Source organism: Eptesicus fuscus, chromosome 2, assembly GCF_027574615.1.
Source record: "Eptesicus fuscus isolate TK198812 chromosome 2, DD_ASM_mEF_20220401, whole genome shotgun sequence".
NCBI classification, from domain to species: Eukaryota; Metazoa; Chordata; class Mammalia; order Chiroptera; family Vespertilionidae; genus Eptesicus; species Eptesicus fuscus.
In genome coordinates, this window is record NC_072474.1 from 92147075 (window position 1) to 92171071 (window position 23997).

A 23997-nucleotide genomic window follows, 5' to 3' on the forward strand; every position below is an offset into this window, starting at 1 on the left:
GGATGAAGGGTATATGGGAACTGTAATATCTTAGTTTTTCTGGAAATCTAAAATTGTTCTAAAATATTTTTACAATATTTCAAAGTCTGCAAATACACATAGTAATATAAATGTATAGAAAAATGTCTAGTGACACTAAACCAGTAATCTCTATATCTATATATATAAAAGGCTAATATGCAAAATGTCCCCTTGGGAGTTTGACCAGGAGACCAGGAGTTCGATCGCTTGCCATGATGTGCACTGACCACCAGGGGGCGGCGCAGAATGAAGGCAGGCCCCAGCTGGCAGCTGGAAGGCCCCAATTGGCCCTGATCGCTGGCCAGGCCTAGAGACCCTACCCTCTAGTCCTATATAATAAAGAGGTAATATGCAAATTGACCCTCATGCCCTCACAAGATGGTTGCCTACGACCAGGCTGGCAGGGGGGGTTAGTGAGGGATGACCAAACGAGTGAACAAGCAGGCTGCGTGGGGCAACCAGGCCAGCAGGGGGGTGAGGGATGACCAAACGACTGAACAAGCAGGCTGCGTGGGGTGGCCAGGCCAGCAGGGTGGGGCAGTTGGGGGAGACCAGGCCAGCCAGGGGGGGGCAGTTGGCGGCGATCAGGCCAGCAGAGTGGGGCAGTTGGGGGCAACCAGGCCAGCAGGGGGCGTGCAGTTGGGGGCGACCTGGCCAGCAGCAGGGGGCAGTGAGGGGCGACCAGGCCAGCACACAGAGGCAGTGAGGGACGATCAGGCCAGTGGGGTGTAGCGGGGAGAGGGCAGTTAGGAGCAACCAGGCAGGCAGGCAAGCGATTAGAAGCCAGCAGTCCAGGATTGTGAGAGGGATGTCCGACTGCCAGGGATCGGGCCTAAACCAGCAGTCCAACATCCCCCAAGGGGTCCCAGATTGGAGAGGGTGCAGGCTGGGCTGAGGAGACCCCCCCCCCGCCACCCCATGCACAAATTTCGTGCACCAGGCCTCTAGTATTTTTATAATTCTCTTACCTACGCTGTATGAGTTATTTATATGGAAGATATGTACCTCCACTATTATTCTGCAAGTTATTTCAGATATAATGAGGGGAAGGCAAAAGAGAATAAAAACCAGTTTAGGCTTCTCTCTTTTCAGCAGAAAAGTTTTATTCCTTATAAGGACAAACAATTGAAACCACATCCAAGGCCTTTACAGACACAAAACAAAGTAGCCATTTAAAGCATTAGATATTGAGGGACGAGACATATAATGGGGGAAATGCTTCGCCATCTGAAGCTTACATCAAACTGCTCAATCGACAGCTGAACTCTGCGAGCGCTTGGGTGTGATCAAGAGGGAGTACAGCTACAGAACCAAAGGAGAACAGCTGTTGGCTACAACACAAGCGTTTTAAGACTACACTGGCAGGGATGTATTTCCATAGTGGAGGGCAGAGGGGAGAAGAGCCGTTCCTTCCCACGGGACTTTAGGCTGCCTTGCAGAGGGCCACGGCAGAGAAGCGGACTTCCCCTTGCTCACGCTCAGTGAATTCTCTGCAGACCTTGGCAGCATCCTGAAAAGGAGGAATGTCATTAATGTACAAATAGCAACAGCTCAAAATGAACCTTTCAAAGGGAACCTACCAGGAAGGCCTATAAGTGCTCGAAGTTCACCCTGGTCAACTGTAAACTTCCCATTAAACTTAACCCTTTGCACTCGCTTGCTTTTTCTCGATTCCTTTATTCTAATGCTAACCGTGTCGAGTCACACTCGACATCCGAGTGCAAAAGGTTAAAAATCCAGGCTTGCCGGGCCGGCGTGGCTCAGTGGTTGAGCGTCAACCTATAAACCAGGAGGTCACAGTTCGATTCCGGTCAGGGCACATACCCAGGGTTGCGGGCTCGATCCCTGGTGTGGGGTGTGCAGGAGGCAGCGGATCAATGATTCTCTCTCATTGATGTTTCTCTCTCTCCATCTTCCTTCCTCTCTGAAATCAATAAAAATATATTTTTAAAAAATCCCCAGGGCTTAAGACAAGAGAAAAGAAAATCAGGTCAAGGGAGAGACAGACTTGCACCACAGATCTGACTTCAGAAGCTTGGACTCCTTTGTTACTCCCACCAAATGCCCTGTTCCTCCCACCTTGTGCCTGGTTTTGACCATAAAACACAAAAGTTATAATTCTGAAATTCCCAGAGTAGAGACAAATTTCTTCCAAGTAAACATTTTACAAAAGAGCCTTAAAAGTTTACATACCTGCTATTCCAGGCATAAACAAGTGACATGTTACTAATTCTAAGACCTAGATCACAAAGACTGGTAACAGAAAATTGATCATTGCATTTTGCTTTAGTGAGCACTCTCGATGTAAGAGTGGAAGATCAATCAGCTGCCTCCTGCACATCACCAATGGGGAATTGGGCCCACAAGGCAGGTGCCCTGACCGGGAATTGAACTGGCAAACTTTGGATGCATGGGACGATGCCCAGCTGAGTCACATTGGTCATGGCTCCAGATTTTACAGTTTCTTGCTATTTTTTTGTTTGTTTGTTTGTTTAAATGTTATCTTCAAAAGTTTCCATACAGGGTCTTCCAGGTATAGACAAGTGATGTGTTACTTCTAAACTGAAGACAAGACCCTCCACCAGCAAAAAGATTGCAAGCTTCTTTATGGTGACACTGTATTCGCTTTATCATAGAGGGACCAAACCCGCAATATCTCAGAAGTATGTCTGTATTAGCTATTTACCAAATTCTAGGTTTTAAAAATGCCTTGGGATCATAAGTATCACCATGTTCAATTTGTGAAGAGTCCACTTGAAAGACAGCTCCATTAATTATCAGACCATTAAGAGGACAGGTAATACTCAACGACACAGAATATCAGCTCCCAAAGTCTAGAAATCGCCAACTCAATAATGAGTGCGGCCCTTAAAAAGATCCCCCATGGTGGAGTTTCATTCCTGCTTTGAAACCACTTAGCAAAACTAAAGTGAGTCTAGATTGGCATCACATTTTATTGTCAGAATTTTTAAGATACTGAAATTCCATACCTGTAGGGCTTTCCTACAGTGTTAACTAATATGAAGTGTGGGCCTCTAAAGGGAGAACAGACAATTCTCTCCAGTATATACAATGAGTTTGGACCTAAGTCATTGAAGTTTGTAATGCTTGGGTTAAGTTTATGTATTTTCTCACTGGCTTAAGTAAATTTTGTGTAAAGTTTGGAAATCCTAAAACATCTTTAATCATATACAACCAGCCTCACTCAAGAATTTTCACTAATTAAGATGCTAGTTTACATTCATTTACTTTTAAATGAGATTCTAATTAGAACCGGTTTTATTTTTTTGAACAATAAAGTTTTACCTTCCCCTCCACCCCATAAATTCTCCTCACGTAACAGTCGTAGGTATCCCATGGGGGGTGCATTTCATGGTATCAGGATAGTGTCAGCTATGAGTCAGACTGGACCTCAGAGCTTTATTTGGAGAAGCTTTCCCCCAAATGGGTCATGACCAGAAATTGTGCCTCTGTTCTTACTCTCTCCCATAAGTAAATGCTGATTCTCTCTTGCAAATCTCCCGATCCTGCTTCTCTAGGTCTAGTTCTCGTTCTATATTACTGTTCTCATAACCCTGTAAATCCAAGAATCAGCTCCCACTGATCTCAGGTGTGTATATCAGCCACCTGGAGCAAGTGACCCTCCCTCCTGGAGTGGCATATTTGGCCCACCAGCACCTCCAAGTTGTCAGGTCTATGATGTCCCAAAGACAGGTCTATTGCTTAGAAAGGCAGTGTTGTACAGTGACACGTACAGACTCTAGAGACAGACTGTAGAGACTGGAGCCATGGCTCTGCCATTTTAAGTCTTTGACCTTGGGCATCACTTACCCTCTGCACCTGTTTCTTCACCTGTAAAATGTGAAAAATAATACCTGCCTCCCAGTATCCTTAGGAGGATTGCATAAGAGCTCTAAGTCACTTAGAAGAGCACCTAGTTCAGGGGTCAGCAAACTGCAGCCTGGGCACCAAATCCAGCCTGCTGCCTGTTTTTGTGACTCAAGTTTCAGTGCAATAGCCACACACATTCATTTATCCATTGTCTATGGGCTGCTCTGGAGCTGTCACAGCAGAACTGAATATTTGCAATGGGCCATATGCCACCCAAAGGTAAAGCATCTTCTGTCTGAAAAATTCTGTCAACCCCCAGTCTGCACACAGCAAGTGCTAAAAAAAAGGACTAGCTGTATTACAAATGCAGTAGCATTTTAATTTCATCACAATCATTTCCCTTTATAACAGCAAACTGATTCAACTGTGGAGACTCGTTTTCAGGGTGAAGAGGCCTAGAGTAGCCTCCCAGCTCTGGTCCAGAACTAAGGTTTCTGTGGTCACTTGTTCGGGGATGGTTACACTGTGATCCTGGATCTTAAAAGTTCTTGTCAGGCATGTTTTGAATCTGCTTCTCTCATCCTATTAACAGCGGACCAAGTGGGAAGAAAATGCTCCTGAAATTAACTGCCTAACCAGAATCCATAATACACTACCTACAAAACTGACCCAAATCCACCAGCCCGGGACGGATGAGGAAAAGCTCAGGTTGCTGTTCCACGAGTCGTTAGCTATGATGTCATCTGGCAAGAGGACAATGGTCACCTTAATCCCACAAAGAGGCAGAGCCCTGCCTTTCAGGCTGAGTCTCACTGTGGGCTAGAGACGGCACACGACACAGGTTAGTCGGGGCTGCTCTGAAGGATCCTGGTTAAATCCACTTGCTATACATTAAGGTAGGTAGGATTACTAAAATGATCTTAAAGCCCCAAAGAATGCTATTAACTCGGGTGATTGCTGCTGGCTGTACTGAAGAAGCGTTAGCCCTTTACAACAGACAGTTGGCTAAAGACACGCGGCCTTACTGGGGATGGATTCCAAAGCTCACCTGCAGCAGCGAGTCCTCTGCGCTGGTGCCGTGGTTCACCGGAAAAGGCATTCGTCCATCTACAACCAAGAAGCCGGGCGTGTCAATTTTCTATGCACGTGTTCTGGCTACTGTGCTTGTCCAGCCTAAAGGGGGGGTTTTAGATTCTTCCAAATACCGTTGCCACTCCCACAAAGAAAGCCTAGTTATAAAGCAACATGCTGGGAAGGAGGTTCAAGTGGATAATCCATCCCAGGCCATTCTCACCTCCAAGTAACAAGATCATAGCCCAATCCAGCCACCCTCACTGAAGGACTTGGGCCCCACCCCCTGGGAAGGACCCCAGAGCAAAAGGCAGATTCGGTCTCTAAGGTGCAGGACGGTGGAGGCAGGCCGGGCCCCTGGAGGTGTGCCCCTCAATGACTGCCGGTGAGCTATCTACTCAGAGGCAGTGTCTGGACGTGAGACAACACAGCTTTCTCCATGAATACAATGAGGACGACTTTTACAAGATGGATCATCTTTCTTGTTGCCATATACCCGTGAACAGAAATCACCCCACATGTACAAATCCATTTTTACACTAACAAGGTCATAGTTAGGCATTTATCTTTTCCCCAAAGTATTCCCTGTCTGAAAAGGATGATGCCAGAGATCCTATGCGGACAGTGCTGCAGCAGAGAAGTGAGAAGAAACACTGAACACTCCCGCCTTGACTGGTGCTGGACTGGTCTCGTTACTGGTCCGACCAGAGCCATCATTTGGCAGGTCAGTTGCCCAAAGGGAAGGGCTGGGCAGCACAAAGGGTTAAGTTCCCCCATTGGGAATACCCTGTTGTTCTGACTTCATAAACAATGATATACTAACGTGCTATAAAGTTACATGTCAACACTGCAAAAGGAAGTAAGTTTGAAAGAACGAAACTGTATTAGATTCCAAAAATGGAGCGAAACGTACCAAGTTCATAGAGGTGGCCATCCACGTTGTTAAACAGGATAAAGTGAAAGTTCACTTTGTCATCTACCTGGAGAGAGCCAAGAAATTTTTTTGGAAATGAGTATTTTGTAAAGCAGAACGTAGTTTGTTAAAAATAAATGTAATATAGCCCTAGCCGGTTTGGCCCAGTGGATAGAGCGTCGGCCTGAGGACTGAAGGGTCCCGGGTTCGATTCCAGTCAAGGGCACGGACCTTGGTTGCAGGCTCCACCCTGGCCCTGGTTGGGGCTCATACAGGAGGAAACCAATCGATGTGTTTCTCTCACATTGATATTTCTGTCTTTCCCTCTCTCAAAAAAATAAATGGAAAAATAACCTCGGGTGAGGATTAAAATATATATATATTTTTTTCCTTGGGTGAGGATTAAAAAAAAAACTTAAAACATGTAATATGTAATAAATAAGTATAATATGCTTGAACCAACTTGCTTGTGTATGTATATATATTTTTTTCTAATTTTAATGTTTTTTTATTGATTTCAGGGAGGGAGAGAGAGAGATAGAAACATTAATGATGAGAGAAATCATTGATCAACTGCCTCCTGCACTGCCCCCTACTGGGAATCGAGCCCGCAACCCAGGCATGTGCCAGGAATCAAGCCCTGACCTCCTGGTTCATAGGCCAACACTCAAACACTGAGCCACAGAGGCCAGGCTTGCTTGTATATTTTTAAAATTATTATAGGTAACATTTATGTATTTCCTAAACATTAGGCTCTAATCTAAGCGCAGTAAAGTGGATAGACTGTAGCTGTCAGAGCTGACTTGCTTTTTACTGAAGAGAAAATTAAGGCTTACGGAAGGTAAGGATCTCATCCAAGGTCAAGATGAGAAAGTGGCAGAGCAAACTATCATTATAGAGGCAGTGTAGCTGACTTAAATCTAACTTAACATTTGACTAGAAGGCTCTGTGCAGATTAATGGTACATAAGCCTTCCGGAAATTGTCAGTCCTTGTTTGTGTATCTTCCTATACCCAACAGTCTGTGAGAAGAATATCTGACGTGCTCAATTACTAGGTGGGGTGTTACTCACTTGGATGTAAATGAAATACTATCAGCCTGAATTTACTCAAGGTTATGCCCATCGCCAATTGGATTTCTGAGAGCCAATTCTTATAAACAGGTCTGGTCAAAGCATGGTGCCGGTAGGATTTTTCGGCGTTAACTGGCCTTGGGTGGAAAACAACATTTGCTGTGTCCCAGTAAGAGGTCACTCCACATATTTTAGGGAAAACACAGGTGGCACCTGGGCAGCCTGGCTCTGACTGGTATTTGCACTTACCCGACACTGGCCTTCCTGGGCCACGGCGTCATGGGCTGTCTGAATGGCCTGCAGACAAGAGAGAACCCTTAGCACAAAATCTTCCCGAGTTACCGAAAACGTGATGCTCTGGAAGTTCTCTTCCTACCTCATTCTTTTCAAAGCATTTTGCTCTGTCTTCAGGGGACAACTTCTCCGTTTCAGAAAGAAACTGTTTCAGGACTGAGCCATCCTCTTTAAGAAAAGAATACAAACATGAGTATAGATAAAATAATGCCAACGGGTGCACATTTATTGGTGATTTAAACTATTGCAGCCAGTCATGTTGAGCGACCTGAATTTTTACTATGGCCTCCAAGGACGTGGGTGGGCTGTACCATCTGCCCCAGACTCTCTTTCCCACCGCTCCCTTGTCACTGCACTCGAGCCTGAGAACTCTCCATTCTTCATGTGCCAAGCATTCCTCTGCTCCTGGCCACTCCCCAGCTCCCTTCACCTCCCATCTCATATTCATCTCTCTATCTCTTATCATCACTTTGTTACAGCACTTATCCCTTGGTAACATGTATCTGTGAGCTTTTTGGTGCCATAAAATGAAACTGTCTTATCGGTTGCTGTATCTGCAGCACCTGGCAATGCACAATTAATGTGAATTGCGAACATGATGTAACAATAACAATCTAATCTAATTAACCAGTTCTCAACCAAGATTTTTTCTTTCAGTGTAGAAAGTGCAAGCTTAGTAATACCGTTATCCAGGACAGACATTAACCTAAGGGTCTTAAATAGAAATGTAAAAGGCCACATAGTCCAGCCTAGAGAGAGAGAGCTGACAACTGATGATTAACCCAAGTGTTTAGTCGTTGCTCAGGCTGGATAAGTCTAGGAGACACTGACTACCCAGCTAGATCAAGAAAAACTTAAAATGTCAAAAAGACCTCAACTTGACCTTTCAGCTCTAAACTTTAAAAAAGTAAATGTATTACATTGCTACTGTTCAAAATTTGGAAGTGATGGAATCCTCTTCACTTTATGAGGAGGGCTGTGGTTCAGATTAAGCCTTTAGCACCATCATGACGACGGTTACAAAAAAATCACGGTGCCTTCGCTAATCTCAAGAACACAGCAGTCTACATAAAGTGAGACCCACTGCGGAAGAACTAGAAAGGATCAAGCTGCAGCTGCCTAACACAGCTCAGTCAAGTCAATATTTGGAAAAGCAACTTCTAGAAGATCTGGATGTTTACGGCCAGGCAGGTGATTTTTATTATTTTATTTTTAATTGCAAAAGTGTATCAGTATTATAGTCTTGGCCACACTTTCCTTGTAAGAAGAAGTATTTGACCTGCTCTAAGCAACAGTGTGGACTATTAGTCGAAATTATTCCATTCTTAACCACCCCACCTACTGTCGAAATCAGATTGCTACCTTATTTTTGTAACTAAAGTTCTGCTGGAACACAGCCACATCCATTGGGGTTCAGATCTGTGTCGATGGCTGATTGTTGCACAACAAGGACAGAGACCATATGGCCCTCAAGCCTGAAAGATTTACTCTCAGGCCTTTTAAGAAAGTTTGCTGACGCTTGGCCTAAATCAGACATAATAGCCATGTATTTTAACACATTCTAGTGCTACCAACTGTGCCTCTGACAAGCTTTAGGGCTGAGCCCCACTCATTTCTTCTACATCCTCCACAGCACCCATGGAAGGTGGGCTCAAGCCCCTGACCTGACTTTGTTCACAGCTGAATCCTTTCAGAGTTGCGGCCTGCTGCTGTGCCTCTCTGCGGGAACCTTCACTGTCTGTACCCAGCTGCTCTAAGCCAGCGGCCGCCAACCTTTCGGACCTCACCGACCATCACCGGTTGGTGACGGCTGCTCTAAGCTGTTTTGGTTCTCTCCTGTTACTATGAAACACGGTACCATGAAAGGCAGGTCCTAACTGTTGATGTTTCAGGGCTTAACATCATCTCTCATTATCCAGAATCACTGAGAAGTAAACACAGGGGAATTACAATAATAATTGGCCCTCAAGTGTTCTTTATCCTTCACCTGACACTCATCTAAGCTTTGTACAAATGAAGAGCACATGCAGAGCAACAGTACAAAACTGAGCCACTCCCTTTTCCTCTCCAGGTGGAAGCAGCCAAATGACGCTTCTTAGAAAATGAGTTTCCTTCCCTTGAAACAGAGAAAACAAGAACTCACCCACAGATATATCTGGAGAAGTAGGCTGCAAAAATGGTGAAGGCAACGTGCTTGCTGAACAGACCATCGGGGATTTGGGAGTGAAGACTGACGGTTAACGAGAGGTCAACTAGAGGATGGCTGGTCTCAAAACTCACACTTACCAAATTCCAGTTTGTCTTGATTATTGGCCACCGCATGTATAAGTCCAATGGTTCCACAGGAGTTCCCAATGGTCTGCTTCATGAAGTACACTTTAGGACTGACTTCTTGTCCCTTAAGTTCTTCAATCTGTTTTTTCCTGAAGTTCTCATGCTGTCGATGTAAAAAAACATGCTAATATCTCCAAATAAAAATGCAAAGACAGATGGTAGCGCAGTAAGTTCTACCACCTTTAAATGGAAACACAAATAGGATGTGTGACCAGCAGCCTTGGTTCTTTCTACACAACAGCCAACGCCCAGGGCAGAGACCATATGGCCCTCCAGCCTGAAAGACTTACTCTCAGGCCTTTTAAGACAGTTGGCCAACTCTCAGCGCCAAGGCAATGGCCTGCCTGTCCCTCACACCCACACCAGCCCGTGGGGTTCTGAGAGGTTCTGAGACTCCACCCTGATGCTGCAGTGCAGTCATGGCCTTGGATATCGCCCAAGGCCTGTCTAGACACCACCGCAGCCTTTTAGCTGGAAATGGATGATGTCACAAAGTTAAAAAACAGACACGTTCATTCTATAAGCTAAGGATCTTAAATAGAAATGTAAAGAGCCAACAAGTTTTTCTTTCCTTAATACCAACAACGACTATATTTCACATGGGCACCCCAATCAAGCTTTGGTTAATGGAACAGCCAAGAATACCAGCCAGTTTACAGCCCACTATTCTTTAACATTCTATTCTGTTCTATCCAAGTACTAGTACACCTCTCTTTAAAAACAATACAAGCCTTAACGTAAAGGCACAATTTAAAGACATTTATGATTCCCTCTCCCCTTTTTTAATGAAGGAAAAACAACTGGCTTAGGGTGCTGGCTGCGATTTCACAAAAACTCCTCCCCATCCTACAAAAGGAAGATGTGACACTTGTTTGTCCTTGCCAGCTATCCCGTTTGTGGACAGATGAGCAACGGGAGGTGAGGAAGAGGGTACAGATCAGGAAGTCAATTCTTCCCAAAGCATCCATTCGCTCTTTGTACAGTCACTCAGTGGGCTTGTCCGAACCTTCCGCTAACAAGTGTTCAAGACCTTACAGGTATGACTTCTCAGCTAACAGCAGAGTGCTAATGCTACAGAAACACTAGTCCCCATAACCAGTGTAATTCAGACAAAACATTTCCAATCCTAGCAGCCTTCCCTTACTGTACATGGAACTGAAACTTAGGCCTTCTCCGTGGCATCAGCACAGGAACATGATCTCTTGTCCCACAAAATCAACTTTTAATTCCAAGTAGTAGGAAGTTCTAGCACCATGTATCCACTAGATCCTTAAATTTAGTGACTCACTGGCGATTAAGGCTTTTCACTTTTCTAGGTTAATTAAACATTTTAAAATGGGATAGCACATCCTTTAGGGTTGTTTGAGATCTTGCGTGGATACCCTTACTGAAATATTCATTATCACTTAACATTAATATTTTACAGTGGTCCATTTAGGATTTAATAATACTCTCTTAGACAAAATTAAATGCTTTCTAAATTAACTTTGTTTGGAAGTCAAGCTACAGAACCTCAACTTTTCTTTGAATTTGCTTTAGTGTTTAGCCCAGTAGGTGTTTTGTATCGCAGAATGGGTGCTCAATAAATCTGACAGACTGAACTGGAGCTAAAAAAAAACTAGTTACTGAGCTCTTTCAAACATAAAATGTTCAAACCACAACGTTCTCTAACAAGAACCACTTGATCCAGCAAAAGGAGATCAGTGGGCTTTTGCTTTTGAAAGACAAGCATGCTGCGCCACTGCCTCCCAGAGGCCTGGTGTATGAGAGCTGCTCAAAACCTCCGAGTCATCATGGTTCCTCTAGCAAGAAAGCTATGAGGGGCTCAAATAAGAGAGGAGACGGCATTTCATTTGGCCAACAGAGACGTTAATTAGACGTGCAATTTTGGGCAGCTCCGTTTTCACCTAAGTAAAAGCGTTGGCAATAAAAAACATGTCACTGGGAATATCCTAACCGTTTTAATAAGGGTGTTTAACCCATTTATAGGAGGAACACCTGGAACTTCCCATAGGGCCTAATTTATGCAGAGGATGCTTCTAGAACACCCAGACTTCAGGCTGGTGCTTCAACTCACTCTGTGTTTTGGAATGATGCCCCAAATGCGAATGCATCAAGTTTTGTTACAGGAAATGTTCAACCACTCCCAAATCAGGGGTCAAGTGACAGCAATAGGAGATAGACAATACCATGCCGGTTAGTGGAATTCCATACATCGCAAGACAACAATTATCCCAGCTACCTTTTTTATATCTGATGCTCAGTCTTTGATGCACACTTGTAGGAGGAAGACCATCTAAAGGGAAATGAAAAGGTATTTCCAAGACTGCTCTAATGCCCACCTATTTCATTTACCCACAGGGTCAGAGAGGAAAGAGGCTAAGAGAGGTGGAAGGAGGTTCCCGTACAGGAACCATATACAAAATGATTAAGCTTTTTGCAAGAGCACACTGGTGAGGCTAAAACCCAAGTGTGCATGTTGTAGAAAGTGGAAGAGTGGGAAGAATTCCCGGAGACCACGGGCGAGGAGACCCAGGCAGTGGAAGCGGAGAATTAAAGAACCTATTGTTTTCATGTGCTTTCGGCAAGCCCATCCCCCTCCATGTAACAGCAAGGTGACAGCCTTTCAAAGTGAAAGAACCAGCCATGCCTTGGCACGGAAGGTTCAGAAAAGCCTAGGTTCAAAGGGCTTATGAATAGGATGGATTATTTCCCTGAGGGATAATCATTTGGAATTATTTCTCTTCCAAATTTGAGGCAATGCTGGATGGGTGAACAAGAGCAATAAGCTCTATTACAACAGGAGCCCCAAAGAGTAGGTACCAAGGGTGTGGGCTCCTCCCTCCACGCCCTGCCCACCCCCAACCCCCAGGGAGAGGGCAGTTTTGCCAGGTGTGGGCGCTTAGGCCAGGTGGGAAGAGGAGCCTGGGGTCTGTCCTCAATGCCTCATTTTGGTTTGGGAGAGGCGCGCGCCTCGGGCCTCGCGCCCTACCTGGGCGGTGAGTGGGAACAGCAGCAGCAGCGCGCAGGCGGGCGCCGGCACCGAGCTCAGCGCGTCCTCCTCCAGCCCCAGCACGTCCACAAAGCGCCACTGGCCGGCGACCCCCAGCCGGGCCAGCACCTGCAGAGAAGGAGACACGGCGGCCAGGCTCGGGGAGACAGACACCCTCAGCGCTCCCCCAGGAGCCTGGGAGGACTCCCCACTCGAGCCTGGGAGGAGTCTCCGCCCGGTCCCCCGCCCCGCCAGCGCGATGACACAGCACAAAGCGCGGCCCACACGTGGCTCCGGCGAAGCCCGAGCACCCGAGTCCCGCGGCCCCAGCCACGCCCTCGGGAGCTGGGCCGGGCGCTCGCCGGTGGGTGCAGCCGCCTCCTCCGCCCGCATCCCACCCCGCCCCCGATGCATGGGGCCGCGGGAGGGCGTCCCGACCGCGCCCAGCCCGGCTCCTCGGGAGCACGCAGGGCGCCGCTAAGTCCCTGCGAAGCCGCCGGAGCAGGTGGGCGCCTTCGCCTCCGCCTCGGCTCTCCTGGGCGGGGTGGGGGGAGGGGACAGGGGCAACGCGAGACGCCACTCACTTTGTTCAGCATCTGAAAGACAAATGCAAAGAAAAACACAAAAATAAAGCCGGTCAGCGATCCGGCCGCCCGGCGTGGGCTGACCCTCAGCCCAAGCGCTCCCGGGGCCACGATGCACCGGACGCTCACCTCGGGGTTGATTTCCATGGGTTTGAGCTGCATCTTCGCGGACCACAGGTGAGACCGGCCACCGGAGAAGAGGAAAAACAGCGAGCGGAGCCGCCCAGGCTGCCGCTATAAAGCGCCGGCCTGACGCACTGTGGGTGCCTGCGCAGGGGGGTCGGGGCAACACCAACAGCGGGGGAAACGGCCAGTCTCCGCAACACGGGCGCGAACCCCCCCTCTGCGCAGGGCGGAGTGGTTCGGCCGGGCCCCCAACCCTTGCAGCCTCACTTGCCGGTGAGATAATCTGGTGGTGGCGGCGATGCATTTGTTGCTGGGCGCTCCCTGAGCGTATGGAGCAGTCCTTTTGACGGAGTCTAATTTTTTGCGAAGTTTCTGGAAACTCTTCCTTTCTACCATTTCAATTACCTGGAATCTCGGGGCTTCTGAAGCGTTGAGAAAAAAAGCTCAAATTCAACAGGTCTATATTTAATATGAATATAAATGTGTTTCCCACATCTCGCAGCAGTTTGCATTTGACCTTAGACAATTTCATCCTCCATGTTAAATCAGGCCAGAACCAAATTTCGTCCTTTAATTGACGGACTAGAATAAAACACAGTCTGGAATAGAACAGATACTGCATTAGTCATGCTGATGTCATGTTACTCCCTGGGAGGAATGGTGTGGTCATGTGGAAGCTGTGGAAACCTGGGGGGTGTGAGGGTAATATAGCAAGCACACAGAGCATCAGGAGGGGGGGAGACTTGGAGAAAACAGATCCAGGGGGAAAACAGATATGATTTCCAGACGAAAGGATGTACTAGTGAAAAGAAAAACATCTGTGAAAAGAATGGAGGCTTTGAAAGATAAAATTCCGAGTTCAAAATAAAATACAGTGACTAAGAAAGGGAATGGCAACTAAAGAGACCCCTGTTCTCTAATGATCTCAGGTGGGGTTTGTTTTCCCTACCAGCCTATTAAAGAGATGGAGAGGAAAAGCATATGCCAACGGTTGAATAAAAAGAGGGGGAAAAATCTCTAAGAATTGTGCCAGGAAAGCTAAACCTCGGCATGAAGTGGGATTTGCAGAAATACTAAGGAAGGAAGAAGGTCGGGTATTTTTTTTTAAATGTGCTTTAGAACAAAATAATGATGATGGTGAAAGAGCAGACCTCCTGTTGGGGGTTGGGGGGGGGGGGGGGGTCCAAGGTTAATAAGATAACAAAGAGAAGGAGGGAATCTACATGGTTGGTGTTATTACCTCTCTACAGTGCATCAGATCTTCCGCATGCCGTTTCACTTAATCCTTAGAGTATCCAATGACAAAACTCTTAATAGTGCAGTTTTGCAGCTCAGAAACCAAGGCATAAAGGCGTTATGTGCTGATGATCACAATAGAAAAGTGAGACAGAAGTACACCTAGTAAAGTGGGCTCTAGGAGCACATTCAAGGTTTCACTACATTCCACTTCTATTTTGTCCCCATTTTACCCACCCGAAAAATGAACTTCACACAGAAAATGAGAGGAAAAAACAAAATAATACGAAGAATTTAGTGAATGAATTTTATGATATGTAAATTACGCCTCAATAAAGTTGTTTTTAAGGGGGGGGGGCGGGGGGAAGACAATAGCTTGAAAGTCAAGACAGGTGAATAGGTAAGTACAAGAACACCTGGCTGTGTTGAATGAGTTCTTACCTTCCAACAGAGACAAATTACATCCCAATTTACTTCATTTATTCAACACATACTGACTGATTAAGCACCTACTGTGTGATGGGCACTGAACATGGAATTGGGGATATAAAGGTGAAAACAGGAAATAAACATGGAAACTTCCCTCATGGAGATTGTATCAATAATAAGAGTGGTGTCAAAAGGAGTAGAGCTCAGGAGCATCTACCCTTGTGCAGGGGATCAGGAAGGCTTCCTAAAGTGAGTGACGTTTAAGATAAGGGCTGATGGACAGGTGGACAAAATAAATAGAAAAAGTGGTCATGAAAACACTATGAGAAATCTCTGTTCAAGGCATCCACTCAATAAATATTTAAATTGAGTGCCTACTATGTGCCAGGAAACATCAGAGCAATGAATAAAACAATTAAATCACTCCCTGCTTACAAGGCAATGCCAGAGACTGGACATGACCAAACCTCATACTGATCTTTAAAAAGGCAGGGGGGGATGCATTGCTGAAACTACAGGCCAGATTTTATATCAGTCATTAGCCAAATTTTAGGACTCGTCATTTGTGAACTATTAAGGAAAAAAAACAAAAACAGAATGGTTGCATTTAGAACAAATTATGTCAGCCAGCACTTACCTCCTTTTACTTAGTGGTTACTAGCTAGATAAGCAAAACACTTCTCATTGTATTCTTCATGATGCCTGGGTTGGTGTAAATTGATATTATAGTTGGGGTGGTTTTACAGCTTATTCAAATTATTCTACTGAACAGAGTAATCTCAACCTGCAGCCACCTGGCCATGGTTTTCACCCTGTATCATTCCATTTTATTACAGCATGAAAGTAAGAATAAGCAACCCAAATTATGAGATTTAGAAAATTGAGTTTAAAATAAAGTGATGAAATTTAATAGAGATTTTTGATGATGGTTGTACACTTCTATGATTATACTAAAAATCTTTAAATAGGTGAATATCTCAATAAAGCTATTAAAAATTCAGTAGAGATATGTGTGAAGCTCTGCATGTCAATTATCTTGAACAGTTAACCTTCATATTCACTTTTTTCTTGATTCTATGGTTATAAAAATAATGTTTTATTACTTTATATATAATATTGTTATGTAATACAATGGGTTATATAATATGAATATGAAAAAATATCAAGTGAAAAGTCAAAACATTTTGATTTTAATCATTCAAAATGAACACATAAGAAACAGAAGGAAAAACATTTTTTTTTAATCAATTAGACATTTAGGATAAACGTGGAGCAGACCTGTTATAGGTGGAGAAACAAAATCAATGAATAAGTTGTCCTTCATAAATAAAGATACCACTTCTAATTTGCCAGCAATAGAATGGTTTTTTATCATAAGTATTATTTTTCTAGTAACAGTGAAGATTTAGGATGGACCCTTTGGAAACTACCTTCTTGTGATTCTGATCACTAATAGGATAGAGCAGTGGTTCTCAACCTTCCTAATGCCGCAACCCTTTAATACAGTTCCTCATGTTGTGGTGACCCCCAACCATAAAATTATTTTCATTGCTACTTCATAACTGTAATTTTGCTACTGTTAACGAATCGTAATGTAAATATCTGTGTTTTCTGATGGTCTTAGGCGATCCTGAGAACCGCTGCTGTAGAGCCCAAGACCATCGGAAAACACAGACATTTACATTACGATTCGTTAACAGTAGCAAAATTACAGTTATGAAGTAGCAACGAAAATAATTTTATGGTTGGGGGTCACCACAACATGAGGAACTGTATTAAAGGGTCGCGGCATTAGGAAGGTTGAGAACCACTGGGATAGAGATTTGAATATCCTTGGCAGGTCCATTCCACAGTGTTAGGGAGTCAATCCTGAAAGCTCATCCCCAAGGTTAGTCCTTCAGCACTTCCAGTGGTTTTGTAAACACCCGATTCCCTGTATTAAATCCCTTTCTACCTACAGTAGTTCCGGACTCCTCTATTGGTACTGCAGGCATTCATTAGTGGTACATGTCATCCTGACCTAGCGTCCCTCAGTCACTATTCTTGTGCAGTTGTAATGTTAGAAATCAGAGGGCTTTGGTGAGCCTGGATCAGCCACCAATGGTGTAAACAGAGGCAGGTTAACGAACCTCTCTGTATTTCAGCTTCCTCAACAGTAAAATGAAGATTTCATGAACTCTACTATTTCTCCCAATTTTGGCATAGCAAGGACCTTGAGCAGCAGAAAAGAGATATACAGACCAAATCATATGAAAGTTTGAGTTAAGTCTACTATTATCTCTAATTCTTTAATTTTAGCCATTAGACTTTTAACCTTTTGCACTCGGATGTCAAGTGTGACTCGACACGGTTAGCATTAGAATAAAGGAATCGAGAAAAAAGCAAGCGAGTGCAAAGGGTTAAGATGTCACTAGGATATAATAAACAAGATTTATCAGTTAAAATTTATTTATGAAGGTGCTTTAGAGATATTTGTTACACATTTCCTTTTACCAGGAGATTGGTATATGAGGAATAGGATAAGCAGGAACAAAATTTAAGTCTATAAATATACCAGGAAGAAATGTTTTCTTGAGAACACTGCTGAGTTCTAAGACCTAACCAAGCATTTTTTTCAGAATCCTTAGAGTGAATAGATCAATATATAGATGTGTCTTGGTCTTACCTGGACATTTAGTGCCAATAGCCTAAAAATATGAAACATTTTTTTAAAAATCTGAACAAGTTAAACTGGGAAGAAAAAAACAAAACTCAATCCATAAATTCACTACCCTAAGAAATTTTCAGTCTCATTTCTCCACATATTCCTTCCAATACTTGACCAGTTGAATAGCAAATTCTGTTGGGTTCCCAACCAAAATGTATTCTCTTCTTCCTTCCCAACCTGGCTGCCCACTGTTCTAGCCTCAACTCAATACTGCTTTCTCAGACCCCAGCTCAAGCCTACTGTTTTTGGAGGGAGTGAAGGGAGTGAGGAGGAGGAAGGGAGGTTGTCCTTGGAGCTCACATTTGCCTATTGTGAGACCAGCAGCATCTATATATATAAAAAGCCAGTGGCCAGAATGCTGCAACGACCTGAATGACCGGTCGCTATGACGCCCACTCTGGCCAGTGAACCAGCCCAATCGGGGGGTGGGGCCCGCCGGCCGGTCAACCTCCCACAGCCCCTCCCCCCAGCCAGCCCCACCTCCGATGGGCCCCCACTGCCCCCATCAGCCCGCAGCCCCTCACCCTCGCTGACCCTGCCTCTGATCAGCCCCCCTACTCCAATAAGGAGTGGGGATGGCCAGCCAACCTTCTGCAGCCCCTCCCCCTGCCTGGCCCCACTCCAATCAGCCTGAGGCCCCTTGCCCCAGTCAGCTCTGCTCCTGATCGGCCCCCCCACACTCCGATCAGGGCCAAGGCCAGCTGGCCAACCACCCATGGCCCCTCCCCCAGGCCACTGGCCCCAATCGGCCCCCTCCACCCCATTAGAGGGTGGGGCTGGCTGGCCCACTGCCCACAGCCCCTCCCCATGGCTGGCCCCGCCCCTATCAGCCCCCACCCCAATCAGGGGTGGGGCCTGCTGACCAATCGCCCTCAACCCCTCCCCGCAGCCGGCTGGGCTCTGATCAGGCCTGGATCAGGGCAGGCCTGCTGGCCAACCTCCTGCCGTCTCCTCCTCCTGATGGGTCCAGCCCCGATCTGCCCCGATTGGGGCCGGGCCAGCCATACCCCACCTGTGCACAAATTCGTGCACTGGGCCTCTAGTTTTAAATAACGTGTCCTATGCAGTGTCTCAGTACATCTTCAGTGGAAGATCCTTCAGAGCACTAGGTCAGCCATAATACCAGAAGCAGGTACTCTGTTTCTTTTTACTAGCTACCAAACTTTCATCAGCAGCCCCTACTCCTTAAAAACTGCCCTGGTGAAAACTGATCAGAGCTGAGCCTCCTGCCTATCCCAGTAAGGGGACTCTGATCACCTAAGGAGAGTGGGAAGCACATTGTATCTCAAGAAGGAAAAATAAAAAGAAATCCACATTGTATATCTCCAAAAGGAAAAGAATTTCTAAACATCCCTGCTTAGGTATAACCAGTGAAACTGGAAACACCAAGAACCCAGAAAGATTTTAGAATCAGCCCTTGGGAATGCATAAATGAAAATGACATCAGTCTCCTCAAGGAAGCCGGATAACAGTGGAATAATACCTCCATTGTTGAGAGGAAATAACCACCATCCTTGAATTTCATATTCACCAAAACTATCTTTCAAAAGCAAAGGTGAAAAAAAATGTACTTATAAACAGAAGCTGAATTTACTACCTAGAAACCTACCTGTGCAAAGAAACTTCTAAAGGATATAAAGAAGAAAGAAAATGATTCAGTAGGTAGTCTGAAAAAAAAGGATTAAAATAATATTCAGGCCGAAACCGGTTTGGCTCAGTGGATAGAGCATTGGCCTGCGGACTCAAGGGTACCAGGTTCGATTCCGGTCAAGGGCATGTACCTTGGTTGCGGGCACATCCCCAGTAGGGGGTGTGCAAGAGGCAGCTGATCGATGTTTCTCGCTCATCGATGTTTCTAACTCTCTCCTCTCTCTTCCTCTCTGTAAAAAATCAATAAAATATATTTTTAAAATAATAATAATAATAATATTCAGTGAAAGTCTGTATGTAAATCCAAATAAGTAATATTTGTGTATAATAATAATATCTAATTTGGGGTATTAATAGAATAGTGCTAAATACTGTTCTACTTAATGATATGTGTGATGAAAGGAAGTGTCATGAGAGTAAGAGTATTCTAAGGTCCCTTTACTTTCTGGCAGAGGCTAAGAAATTATTTAGCTTTAGACTTTGTTAAGTTAAATAGTCATGGTAACATCTCAAGGGAAATTAATAAAGGAAAAAGTATCAAGTAATTAGAGATAAATAGAAAAGGAAAGAAAAAACGCGCCCCCCCCCCCCACCAAATGGCAAAATAAGAAAATAGAAAATCTAGGACAAATAAGAATAACAAGGTAAAACAGGGGGGAAAAAGTAGAAAAAGTCCACATTAAAAATCATACTAAATATTAATGGACTAAACTTTAATGTTTTATCAAATTTGATTTTTTAAATCTAGATAACTGCTATTTTTAAGGGACATTTTAAAGCATACAGATATGGCAAGATGAAAATAAAGGGAAGGGGACAAGCTTTTCAGGAAAAACAACAACAAAGAAACCTAGTATAACAATATATTAATATCAGCATTGTTAAGCAAAAACATTGTTAGAGATAGAGGGCATCAGTATGCTTATTGAATTTACCAGGAAGATATAACAATTCTAAAATTGTGTGCTCCTAATAAAGTAGCCTCAGATGTGCAAAACAAAAATTAATAGGACCACAGGGGAAAATAAATAAATCCACCATCACCATGAACCCACCTTTCTCAATTATTTATAAGTCAAACCCACAATATAGGGAGGAGTATGGTTTCTGGTTAAAACCTATGTGTGATTTTTCAGGCATGACTGCAGGCCATGACAAAGGCTTCACCTGGCACACGTCCTGGGGGAAGTGCCCTCCCCACACCAGATCTGGGCACACCAATGCAGCGCAGCCTCGGAGGGGAGTTGCAGTCAAGGACTGGGCCCCCTCTAACAAGTCATGCTCTTTCACATACATTCCCAGTCCCAGAGCCTTCATTTCTAGGTCTCTTTATCTGAGCCCGGGCAGAGATCTTCAGCTGCCTCTGCTGAGGCCTCCTGATGGGGGCAGAGGGGAAAACCTAGAAGACACTTTTACTCAGGCGGCCTCAGTACTTTTCCACTCCTAGCTCTTTCCCCTCACCCTGACCCTGACCCAGTGTCCATAAAACTATTGAAATCTTTTGTTCCTGGACTCCCTCAACAGTGAAATGACTCCCACATCTACATCTACATTGATCCACCTGACCGTGCCCAGTGCATCATTCCATGGGGGAAAATGAAACAGGAGGAGTCTGCACTTTCTCCTGCTTAGCCTCTTGCTGGTGCCGTAGCATTAAGTGATTAAAGGCTTAGCTCTTTCATTTTTGGCTTGTTGCTTTAATCAGCTACTCTGACTCCTGGCAGCTCAGGTCTTTCTTTCTCTCTCTTTCCCTCAACCTCCCCCTTCTCCCCACCACTTTCTCTGTCTCTGTCTCTTTCCCAGCTGAGATGGCTGAGCTTCTGACATAGATTTTTTTAATTTTTTAAAATATATTTTTATTAATTTCGGAGAGAAAGGGAGCGAGATATAGAAATACCAGTGATGAGAAAGAATCATTGATCAGCTGCCTCCTGCATGCCTGACATGGGATTGAGCCTGCAACCCAGGCATATGCCCTGACCAGGAATCAAACAGTGACCTCCTGGTCAACACTCAACCACTGAGCCATGCTGGCCAGGCATGACATATTTAAAAATAAAATTTTTTTTAGCCTTGGTTGACTTAGCTGGACCATTATCCCATAAATCAAGAGGATTGGGGGTTCAATTCCCAATCAGGGCATATACCCTGATTGCGGGTTCCATCTTCAGTGGGGGCACAACAGGGTGAATATAGGAGGCAACCAATTGATGTTTCTCTCTCCCTCCCTCTCTTTCTAAAATCAATAAACATATCCTTGGGTGAAGATGAAAAAAAATTTTTTAAACACCACAATTAATCTTAATGTAATGGACATATGTGAAACTCTGTACCCAATAATTTAAAAATGTGCATTCTTCTCAAGGACTCATGGAGCATTTACAAACATTGATTAAGCATCCTATCTAATAAAGAGGGAATATGCTAATTGACTCTCGTGCCATTGCAAAAGATGGTGGCACCCACAGCCAATAAGGAGGGAATATGCTAATTGACTGCCACACCCCCAAAGATGGTGGTGCCCACAGCCACAAGATGGCAGCATCCAGTCCCCTCAGCCTCACTGGGAAGGCAGGTGGGGCCAGCCGCTCTGCGCGCCTGCCTCCGGAGTCCCCCAGTCCCCTCAGTCCCCCAGCCGCCCAGGGCCAACCTGAGGTCCAGGCAATCCTCGGATGGAGGCTGCCCAGCCACGCAGGGCCACCAGAGGCTCAGGTAACCAGGGCCAGCCAAGGCTTGTGCTGCTGGCAGTGGCAGCAGCAGAGGTGTGATGGGGCATTGCCTTCCCCTGATCGCCTGGTCGCCTCCTGCCCCTGAGGGCTCCTGGCCTGTGAGAGGGGGCAGGCAGGGCTGAAAATTCATGCAGGCCCCCCCTCCAATGTATGAATTTTCATGCACTGGGCCTCTAGTTTAGTTAATAAAGCATTACTTGTGGATTCTGTAAAACCAAGTAGACCATATTTTCAAATTGTAATGCAAGTTATTCAAATAACAATAAAATGACAAATGAGGCATAAAATAAATGTTGGAAATGAAAATGCCCACTCTTTAGTAGATCATAGGTCCAAATAGAAGTTATAATTGAATTATAAAAATACTAGAGGCCTGGTGCACGAAAATTCGTCCACTCAGAGGGTGGGAGGTCCCTCAGCCCGGCTTGAGCCCTCTCGCAGTCCAGGACCCCTCGGGGGATGTCCACTGATGTTGCTGGCTTAATCTCGGGGGATGTCCACTGATGTTGCTGAGCCATTAACCTTTTGCACTCGGATGTCGAGTGTGACTCAACACGGTTAGCATTAGAATAAAGGAATCAAGAAAAAAGCAAGCAAGTGCAAAGGGTTAATCTGACATCCTTAGTGCTGCTGTAGAGGCGGGAGAGGCTCCCACTACTGCCACTGCGCTCGCCAGTCATGAACCAGCTTCTGGCTGAGTGGCACTCCACCTGTGGAAGCACACTGACCACCAGGGGGCAGCTCCTGCAGTGAGTGCCTGCCCCCTGGTGGCCAGTGCACGTCATAGCGACTGATCATTCCAGGTCTCGTTCACTGTTAGGGTCAATTTGCATATTACCCTTTTATTATATAGGATTTAGAACTAAAAAATAATAAAAGTTTAAATATCATAATTTATGAGATGTAATGAAAGTAATATTTGAGGGACATTTACAATTTTAAATGCTTATATTAGAAAAGAAGAAATGGGGAAGTTTAGTGAGCTAAGTATTCAACTTAAGAATTAGAAAAAGAACACTACAATAAACTCAAAACAAGTAGAAGAAAGCAGATAATAATGAGCAGAAATAGATGATACAGGAAAATACAATAGAGATAGTCAACAAATAAAAGTTGTTTTTCTTAAAAGATTAATAAAATAGACAATCATCTGTCAGGATTTATGGGGGGAAAGAGATTATGCAGACATAGACAATATTAAGGATGCAAAATGGGAACATAATTACATATACATTGTAGATTTAAAAGACAATAGAATACTCTGAACAATTTTATGCCAATGAATTTAAAAACTTAGAGATAAGTTTCAAATATGTAGAAAAAATAGAAAGCCTTCTTTGTGAAAGAAAATAAAGCAGTAGTTAAACATCTTTCCATGAAGAAATAGCCAGGTTTATGGTGAGTCTTACCAAACACTTAAGGGACAGATCATTCGTTCTTACATAAACTATTCCTGAGATGATAAACAAGAGGGAATGCTGGCCTACATGAGGTGGGGGGGGGGGGGGGGCTGGGGGTGATGACAGCATAAGGACCTCTACAAATTTGCCTCTTTATAAAAACATTTCTCCACATCCTCACCAACACTTGTTATTCTTCTTTTTATCGTAGCCATCCTCCTGAGTGTGGAGTGGTATCTCATTGTCATTTTGATTTGTCTTTCCCTGATGGCTAACAATGTTGGGCATCTTTTCATGTGCTTATTGACCATGTGTATGTCTTCTCTGGAGAAATTTCTATTTAATATAACCTTTTGAATCCACTCCAACAATAGTTTTGCTCACGGTACTCCACCAAAGTTTTCCTGGATACAGCTCCTCCTTCCTTTCAAGAGTCCTTTTTTGTCTTCCTCTTACTTGAAAATCAGCATTTTCTTCTGTATACACTTTCCTCTCTTGGCTCCCAGAGCAGCCAACGCTGCTGGGATTTCCTCCGTCCTCCCTGACACTCCTCTTCTGTCACTCACTACTGCTGATTCCTCTTCAACCCCAGGATAGCTAGACATTAG

The 23997-nt window shown here is 44.7% G+C and overlaps 1 protein-coding gene across 3 annotated transcripts; it reads right to left on the bottom strand.

Annotated features, from left to right (window-relative positions):
• Positions 1-1110: 1110 nt before the first annotated feature.
• Positions 1111-13357, bottom strand: UCHL1 (ubiquitin C-terminal hydrolase L1). 3 transcript variants are annotated; one of them, XM_008140249.3, is made up of 9 exons: positions 13242-13357; positions 13113-13124; positions 12529-12657; positions 9489-9639; positions 7285-7370; positions 7158-7205; positions 5837-5903; positions 4901-4959; positions 1111-1531 (listed from the first exon to the last, which is right to left on the bottom strand). In XM_008140249.3, exons 1-9 carry the CDS (start codon positions 13272-13274, stop codon positions 1445-1447), a joined length of 672 nt encoding a protein of 223 aa, XP_008138471.1. In that variant the 5' UTR covers positions 13275-13357; the 3' UTR covers positions 1111-1444. The 3 variants fall into 3 exon arrangements, with proteins under 3 accessions (XP_008138471.1, XP_054579831.1, XP_054579825.1); XM_054723856.1 differs by lacking the exon at positions 13113-13124; XM_054723850.1 differs by lacking the exons at positions 13113-13124; positions 13242-13357 and having other exon boundaries at positions 12529-13018.
• Between the last annotated feature and the right edge of the window lie 10640 nt (positions 13358-23997).